Raw genomic sequence first — 9,440 nt, forward strand, 5'->3', positions numbered from 1 at the left:
TCAATCAGTCATTCAGACAGACAGACTGTGAGACAGTCTGAAATAATACCCTCTAGCCTACAGGATGACAACACTGACATAAGAGGAAGTTGATGTATTCTACATTTTGACAGTTTGAGTAAAAGGAGACACCTGTAACAGAATCATTCACAAGTCAAATGGACAAATACTATCACAGTTAGTTTTGTAAACGTAAACAGTAATCAAACTGATTGGCTGATACAAACGGGTTTTGTATAAAGTTGAATCTGCCCAATACAGTGAGGCTCTGGGGAAAGAGGAAGTAAGGGAGTGGTGGAGTCAAGCGGTGCCATCAGGCAGATGGATGTAATCTAAATGTACTTTTATTCACCATGACAATCCCTAGTGGCAGCTACTTCAACACTCATGTATCTTGCTTTCTGCTCTCCTCTGGCAGACTGTGGCCACCTACCAAGCCTGATCTCTGGACTTGACATCTAGCCAAGTACCCCGAGCATAAATACCTTTCATGGAAGACTTTGGCCTGTACTGTAGATCACCTGCGTTACAATGTATAATATTAACCTCGAGACAAATCAACCAAAACCACTACATGTTTGCACTTTCTTCATAAGAAGTACAAGATATGTAAATGTGCTAGAGTCCAACTATCTGTTCTATGATTGGACAGCGCTTCATGTTAATATGGCTTAGTGGTTCTGACGCATTCACTCTGCTCTGACCACTTTACAAGATTACAACAGAATTTGACTCTCTCTCCCTCCTCCAATCTATCCTTTTTGCGATTGGGATACAGTGGAGGACAATAGGAAGAGAGAGCAATGATTACATAGCATTAGAGGCATTTGTGGGTTTAAATAGTGTGATCAAGTGTAACGCAAGCGGCTGATATACCAGGCACGCACCAGCTTTCTCGCTCTCTCACACATTAGACTTGCATCCACCTGTGATCATTAACCCCCAGTTAATTTCCTCATAATACTTGTTTGGACTCTTTCCATTAAAATGTTTATGGAACTCCATACACAATCTCATGAATAATATATAAATATTGTATCTAACCATAACATTACTGTACGACAGAGGTTCATCTAACTCGTTTTTTAAATGACAGTTTATTAAAAAGATATATTTGTAGGTAAAAAAGTCATTGTAATTTACATTGAAACATCTCTTAAAATGGTGGCATTATGCCATTCGCAGCATGTATGTCCAAGCGAAGGGAATGTAAATTATTGTGGTGTAGAAGTGATTACGTCACAAATGTTCATATAAATGACTTTGCCACGAACTGTTATTAGCATTCAGGGTTCAGTGAAACTGATGTGCATGTGTAGTACACTATGACCTCTGGTGGATATACTGTAGTACTGCAACATAAGATCAAAAGCCCCGGATATAACACGTTTGCCTGATGAATCTTAACAGAATTCTTCCGCGGCACTAGTTCGCTACATAGTTCAGTCAGGCTGCAAACACAGAGTTTCTAAAACCTAGAGGTGCAACATTGCGAGACTTCCGGGAACGCTTGTGAAACAGACCATGTCCGGGGTTTGAGAAGTAAAAAATTATTCCTTAGTTGTTAATTTTCTCGAAATCTGAAGGCACAACCTAGATTTGAGCCAATATCTTAAGCAGTTGAACACGTGTTTACTCCAACCTCATGTTAGTGTCAAACTGACATTTTAATTTCTGTAAAAAACAACTGTATCTCGAAGGAGTGCCTTTGATTAGACGGCCTGAACTTGCGCAGTTCGGCGTGAGACGACCGTTTAGGCCCGATGACATTGTCGCCATTACATCTTTGCTGCAATCATTGAAGTCATTTGTGTTGACGTCAAAATGGAGGCTGTTATAAAACAAAAAACAAAGTCACCAGCTAATGGATAATCTCTAAACTATCAGAGTATCAAAGCCAGATGAATTTTCAAAACGTTGCACATATGTTCTGGCTCTGGCCCAAACCATTGGTTTCTGGGACCAATCAGATGGTCTAGAACGGGGCCCACAGATCAATTTCCAACCAAATAAAATCATCAGTTTCTCTCAATGCACTCAATTAGCCCATGTAAGCCAACATATTTTAGGTTGGTAAGTTAGTCTAGCCAGCTATCTAAACTTGTAGTAATCATGGTCGAATTACCAACTGGGGGGCCCCACTGGATTTTGTTAGTCACTAAGTCAGCTATCATATATAAAATAAAAAAACGCTATGACAAAATGTGTAGAATTGCAGGGAATTTGCTTTAAAACAGAATTTTATCTCTTCCCCATGGCAAAATGTGTAGAATTGCAGGAAATTAACTCTAAAACAAATTTTCTCTCCTCTAGCTGTTTTGCTCACACGCCCTAAGAAGATTTGACCTAGGATCCCCCAAAAGGTTAGGGCTGTTTCTGACTGCATGTTTGGGAATGGATGTCGACACTCAGACCGGTGAGCCACTGCGGCACCCCATGATGAGTTCAGATGTTTTGTGGCCCCCACCCCCATCAAAGTTACCCATTCCTGGTCTAGAACGTATTTCCATTCTCAAAATTGTACGGGAGGTATTCAGATCCAGACTCAAAAATATTATTTCTGCAGTGTCAATTTTGTAGTAATGCATACATACTTAAACCATAACTACAACAGTAGCTAAGATCAGTGAATCACTGCATTGTAAATGTGGTTTTGAGAACCCTGAATAAAGTCCATCTGATGTGTCCAGCAGCCCTAGAAGATCTTCACAAATGATCCCATATAAAATTATTACATAATCACAAAGTGGGGCATGGACAAAGTCCTTTGCCTTGTGATTGGCTTTTGATTCAATGATGGCAATGCTGAATTACACATCAACATACAACACAACAATCCCTGACCTATGGAATTACCTTGGCAACATCTTCAGAATTTACAACAATACATGATACGTTACTTGTTTTTCAACCAGTCTATGGTCTTCCAACACCATAACACGTCCAGTGCTGATCGCACACAGACAAACAGTGACATAACAATGACTTATCAATTGTACAATGAAGACATTTAGCTTCAGTTGATTGTTTTCTCCAGCACTTTAGTCATATGGCCCATAATACAAATTGTCCCTTTTGGTAAACTCTGTTGAGAGCACTCACTCATGATTACTTGAGCAGCTCATTGGTCTTGCACACATGTGAACTTTAGCCTGATAAAAGATAGTACAGCATATGGAACAAGGCACCAGGGGATAGAGTGTAAGACCTAATTCTTGCTATTATGCAAACCGGAACAGTAATGTGCTGGGTTTGCTATTCTATTTTCACATTGTCCTTACCAGTATAATTCCAACCATGATGGATGTGTAACCTGTAACCCCCCCCCCGCTCTTCTCCTACGGCAGGTCCAGCATGCCATGCTCCTCCAGGACCCCCTGAGTTCTGTCATACACCTCTCCGATGGCCCGGACCACCCTGTTCAGCACCACGCTGGCCTCTTCCTGGTTCGTCACACACACCAGCCTGTAGAAGAAACTCCGCTCAGGCATGGCGATGAAGGCTATCTCCGCTGCCCTGCGTACAAACCAGGAGTGGTGGTGGGCCAGGGTGTGCTGATAGGCCTCACGGCAGAGCTCCGAGGGGCTCCGCAGCCGGCCCCCCACAGGCCCCTCCCCCAGCTTTTCCAGGAAGACCTGCAGCCACAACAGGGCCCGGTGCAGCCGGAGCAGAGTACGACACCCAGATTCTGTCATCTGCTGGAAGTCTACCAGGCCCCGGCTCAACTCAGTGTGGATCATAGAGCGCAAAGATAGGTAGGTACTGCTTGGTGCTGCCACTGAGGCCTCTGTCCCCTCCTGTCCACCACCATGCGCTCTGGTACCAGACACCAACCCCAAGGCTAGGCCCACTTCTCCCTCATCGCTGCTACCTGCCTCCCGCAGGGTCAGGTCACGGATTATGGAAGTTTTGGCTTCAATCTCCTGAGATATGAGTCCAACCATCGGTCCAAGAGCCTCCATGAACCTGTCACAGAGGATGGAGCAGGAGGAGGAGAGAAGCAATCAACAACCACACAGAGCCCAAATAATCCACATCTCTGTTTAGAGTTCATTCAGCCTGGTTCATTCAAGCGGATGTGAATGTCCCTTCTATTCAGCCAGTGAGTGTATTGACTGGCTGGAGTCTGGTCTCTGTGTCTGCATGTCCTGTCTGATGGGCTTACTTGATAAGCTCGTCCCAACTAGCGAGATAAGGCTGCAGCAGCACGTCGTTGGTGGGTGCCGGCGCAGCCAGCAGGTGAGACAACAGCTCCGACACCTGGAACTTCTGACCGGGACACACCTCCAGTATGGCCCCGTCCTCATCACTATCAGCCTCACTGCCATTGGACAGATGGTGAGGCTGGGCATGGGGTAAGAGGAGTGGGAAAGGGAGAGGAGAGGTTCATGTGAGTAAATTTGGTGGTCCCTATTAAGTTCATTCCAATAAAATCCAGCTGTGAAAATAGGTTTAGAATAAGGTTGTAGTTGCATTTTACCATAGTTCTATCTCTTGTTGACTTACACTGTTTATCTGAATGTAACCTTTAAGACAAGAGTCCCACTGGTAATCCAAACTTCCTTCTGTAAAGAGAAAGAAAACTGCTAAGATTAAGATACAATGTTTTCAAAGATCAGGGGAAAATGTGTTAACTCATCTCTATGTCAATAAAGTGGGAGGAGAGGTTGCTATGGTCTGCTAAAGAATGCACTCAGAAACATTACCAGCACTTTATTCTACTGCACTGTATCCACTGGCATGTACTTGATATTTGTAACCAACTAGTACAAAATTGTGCCAATTTGTACATGTTTTGAATCCCAAAGAATCAAACATTTAATGTACATGTGTAGGTTATTACACGATAATGATCATTAATCATGTCATTTCTAAGTTAATACCTTGTAATTTTTTTACTCTAAAATAAAGTGCAACCAAAACATGTAATCCTTCAGAATAGTGACAAAACCTCACTCGGCTCTGTTAGACAGACATCATTTATAATCATTAAGTTATATGACGGTCCTTCTTTTAGAACATTCTACCAAGCTGTCACACACGGTCATGACCTCAGGGGCAAGGTGCGCCCAATGGGAGTAATAAAGGCTAATTAGATCACTCATGCATTCCATCTCATATCATGAGACTGACATCTATGATAATGGGAGATGCATGACAATAGGCTACCCTGTTGATCTAAATAACATACATCATACAAATGATTATTGCAAACTTGTGTATAACAAATGTGGAATTCACATACATCCTTGCAGCATAAACAGCAGTCAACTTCTTGTAAATGGAATGTTTCTTTGTGGTTCCCTCCTTTCTTTCTCTATTTCAAAACCTTTGTTGAGTGCATGTTTTCTTCACTGCAACTAAAGGTATGGTGCTTTATGAAGTTAGAAGAGAAGACAAGCTTGTCCTGATTATGGTGTAGAGTAGCAAGATGTGTTGGTATGTGGTATAGAGAGCAGCAGGGCCGGCTCCAGGCATAAGCGACATAAGCGACCGCTTAGGGACCCGGCCACTAGGGGGCAACCGACCCAAAAACGTATAATATAGTGCCTTCAGAAACTAGTCACACCCACTTTTCGTTTTACACATTTTGTTGCCTTACAGCCTGAATTTCAAATGGATTACATTTAGATTGTGTCACTGATCTACACACAATAACCCATAATGTCTAAGTGGAATTGTTTTTAGAAATGTTTACAAATTAATAAAAAATGAAAAGCTGAAATTTCTTGTGTCAATAAGTATTCAACCCCTTTGTTATGGCAAGCCTAAATAAGTTCAGGAGTAAGAATGTGCTTAACACGTCACATTGCATGGACTCCCTCTGTGTGCAATAATAGTGTCTGTACCACACACAAACAATTATCAGTCAAGCAGTGAATTTCAAACACAGATTCAACCACAAAGACCAGTTTTCCAATGGAAGGGCCCCTATTGGTAGATGGGTAAAAAATAGAAGCTGATATTGAATATCCCTTTAAGCATGGTGAAGTTATTTTATTTTTTAATTTTTAATTTTACCCCCTTTTTCGTGGTATCCAATTGTTAGTAGCTACTATCTTGTCTCATCGCTACAACTCCCGTACGGGCTTGGGAGAGACGACAGTTGAAAGTCATGCGTCCTCCAATACACAACCGAACCAAGCCGCACTGCTTCTTAACACAGCGCGCAACCAACCCGGATGCCTGCCACACCAATGTGTCAGAGGAAACACCGTGCACCTGGCAACCTTGGCTAGCGTGCACTGCGCCCGCTGGTGCGCAATGAGACAAGGATATCCCTACCGGCCAAACCCTCCCTAATGACACTATGCCAATTGTGCGTCGCCCCACGGACCTCCTGGTCGCGGCCGGTTACGACAGAGCATGGGCGCGAACCCAGGGTCTCTGGTGGCACAGCAGACGGGAGGCCTCATGGTGAAGTTATTAATTACACTTTGAATGGTGTAGCAATACACCCAGTCACTACAAAGATGCAGGAGCCCTTCCCAATTCAGTTGCCAGAGAGGAAGGAAACTACTCAGGAATTTTACCATGAGGCCAATGGTGATTTTAAAACGGTTACAGAGTTTAATGGCTGTGATAGAAGAGAACGGAGGATGGATCAACAACATTGTAGTTACTCCACAATACTAACATAAATTATTTCAAACCTGCATCCTGTTTGCAATAAGGCACCAAAGTAATACTGCAAAGAATTGTCCTGCCATCAAAGCGTTATGTTTGGTGCAAATCCAACACTACGTCACTGAGTACCACTTAATATTTTCACAGATGGTGGTGGCTGCATCATGTTATGGGTATGCTCGTGATTGTTTGGATAGAAATAAAATAGAATAGAGTTAAGCACAGGCAAAATCATTGAGGAAAACTTTGTTCAGGCTGCTTTCCAGACACAGGGAGACAAATTCACCTTTCATCAGGACAATAACCTCATACACAAGGCATAATAGACACTGGAGTTGCTTACCAAGACGAAATTGAATGTTCCTGAGTGGCTTACAGTTTTCACTTAAATCTGTTTGAAAATCTATGGTAATGATCAACAACCAACTTAACAGAGCTTTAATAATTTTTTATAAAAATGGGCAAATATTGTACAATTCAAGTGTGCAAAGCTCTTAGAGACCCAGAAAGACTCACAGCTGTGATCACTGCCAAAGGTGATTGTAACATTTATTGACTCGGGGGGTTGAATACTTACCTAATCAAGATACATTCGTTTTTTTTTACATTAATTTAAAAAATATACATTCTTCCACTTTGGCATTAGAGTATTTTATGTAGATCGTTGTCAAAAATGACAATTAAAATCAATTTTCATCTCACTTTGTAACACAACAAAATGTGGAAAAAGTCAAGGGGTGTGAATACTTTCTGAAGTTAGGAACTTGTTCGGGGTCTCAAACTTACTTTTGAGAGAATAGTAAGATTACACAAGATGCAATTTTGAAATTTGCTTGTGCATCAGCAGTTTTTATCTGGTTTTGTCAGTCGCTGACAGTCACTCAATCAGCTTACAATTTACAGATTGGTAAATTAATCTAACCAGCTATTATGGTCATAAACCGAATGGGCACGCAGGGCATGTGCCCAGGGGCCCTGACCTCCATTGATTTTGTTAGTTGCTCATCATTAACATGGTATACTTCTTGGCAAAATGTGTAGAATTGCAGACAATTTTCTGTAGAACTGGACATTCTCTCTGTCCCATGGCAAAATGAGTAGAATTGCAAGAAAGTTTTTATAAAATTGTTAAATGTCTCTCACCCCATGACAAAATGTGCAGAATTGCTGCAAACTTGATTTTAAACTGAAACAACTTGTCTACTCCCCATGGCAAAATGTGTAAAATTGAAGGAAAGGTACTTTAAAACAAATCTATCTCTGCAGTCAAGAGGGGGACCACTCAAATGTTAGGAGGGCCACTCAAATGTTTTGCCCGTGAGGTGGGGGGGCCCCAACCAAATCACACTTAGGGCTCCCTGGGCTAGGGCCGGCCCTGGACCGTAGCCTAACTACCACAAGAGAAAAACAAACTTCTATAGATTCCCAGGTCAGCAGACACCGTGTGATATTATTCTATATATTCAAACAAATGAGGCATGTGTAAATCCACAAAGCTACACTATATGGCTAACACATGGAATGTTTACTGTACAGGCCACATGCTCAGCCACTCAAAGACAGTCACATGCTGCTAGCTCAAGTCACAGTAACACACATTCTCTAAAACACACACACAGCCTCCCCTCAGTGTTAGCTTGAGACAAATATGTTACTCACGGAGCCACATGGAGCCGAGGAAGAACAGTAGAACCACGATGGCCAAAGCCGCCTTGCCCTTTATCCCCATGCCGACTGCCTGTATGTGACTCAGCCTAGCCCTCTCTGTCCCCTCTCCCCCTTGATAAGCTACTATGTCTGCCAGCTTCTATCTATCCATACCGTTGCCTCTGCCTCGTGAGTGAGTTCTCTGGCCTTCTCTTCTTGAACGGCTCCCACTGTGTCTTTCTATTGACCCCTTTACCTCTGACCCACCCACCCTGTCTTCCTAAGTCTGTCACCCTCCCCCTCTAACCACCAGACAAAAGTTGCTTTGTCTCTGCTGTTGTGCCTCACTGCTTTAAGTGGCCACACCCATGACACTAATTCTATCAATCTTTAACTTTTAATCTTAAATTTTTGCTGTTGCAGTTTTCTCTCCTCTATTTCAAATTCAACTCTCTTGCTCCTGCTCTGCTCTGTCCGCTCTGTCCTTCTTTGACTTTGTTCCAGTCCTTCTCTCCTGGCTCCCTCTCTTTTGTTTACCAAACTGTTGATCTCTCTGTGTCAGTCTCCAACCTTGTTGCTCAATGGAAGGGTCCAGAGATTAGCTGTGTTCAGTCAGCCACTGGCTGATTAAGCAAGCTGGTCTGTCCTCCGACCAACCCAACCGACAGTAACCCCCTCACTCTCTCCAAACTCATAATCTGTTCATTTCGAAGCAATACCCATACTCCACACCATCTTATACAAACAAGACTTCTCTCATCGCCCCCTTGTAAAAAAAAATACAATCCCACTTCCAGGCTTGCCAAATGTCTAACAGCATACCAGTTAGCAATGAGCAATTGGCAGGCCTGCAGCCCTCCAAATTTATAATGGTGTGCGGTCAGGAGATTTGCTCAGCGGCTTTACTGGCACTGCGTCAGCTACTAGATGCAAATGAACCCATCAGAGATGAAAATCCACCCATCAGAGATGCAAATCAGGTCATAAGTGGCAAACTCTGTTCAACTGCTGGTGGTAGGACTTGATGGTCATCTGTTTTAAGGCAAATCAGGTAGTCTAGCAGTTAGAGCATTGGGGCAGTAACCGAAAGGTCGTTCTTTTGAATACCCGAGGTGACAATGTGAAAAATCTGTTGAAGGCACTTAACCCTAGTTTTCTCCAGGGGC

At 42.8% G+C, this 9,440-nt stretch overlaps 1 protein-coding gene across 1 annotated transcript; it reads right to left on the reverse strand.

The window, feature by feature from the left end:
• Positions 1 to 1,078: 1,078 nt before the first annotated feature.
• Positions 1,079 to 8,947, reverse strand: gltpd2b (glycolipid transfer protein domain containing 2b). The gene is made up of 4 exons (XM_064981596.1): positions 8,287 to 8,947; positions 4,507 to 4,565; positions 4,166 to 4,344; positions 1,079 to 3,966 (listed from the first exon to the last, which is right to left on the reverse strand). The coding sequence occupies exons 1-4, from the start codon at positions 8,354 to 8,356 to the stop codon at positions 3,339 to 3,341; spliced, it is 936 nt and encodes a 311-aa protein (XP_064837668.1). The 5' UTR covers positions 8,357 to 8,947; the 3' UTR covers positions 1,079 to 3,338.
• Between the last annotated feature and the right edge of the window lie 493 nt (positions 8,948 to 9,440).

Source organism: Oncorhynchus masou, chromosome 12, assembly GCF_036934945.1.
Source record: "Oncorhynchus masou masou isolate Uvic2021 chromosome 12, UVic_Omas_1.1, whole genome shotgun sequence".
In the NCBI taxonomy this organism is placed as follows: Eukaryota; Metazoa; Chordata; class Actinopteri; order Salmoniformes; family Salmonidae; genus Oncorhynchus; species Oncorhynchus masou.

What these genes read in the sequence shown, in the direction of transcription:
- gltpd2b (XM_064981596.1), bottom strand. Translation starts at nt 8,356, where the DNA reads ATGGGGATAAAGGGCAAGGCGGCTTTGGCCATCGTGGTTCTACTGTTC. An exon ending in CCTCGGCTCCATGTGGCTCC is followed by an intron (nt 4,566 to 8,286) that starts GTGAGTAACATA and finishes TTCTCTTTACAG; the next exon opens with AAGGAAGTTTGGATTACCAG. An exon ending in AGTTGGGACGAGCTTATCAA is followed by an intron (nt 3,967 to 4,165) that starts GTAAGCCCATCA and finishes CCTCTGTGACAG; the next exon opens with GTTCATGGAGGCTCTTGGAC.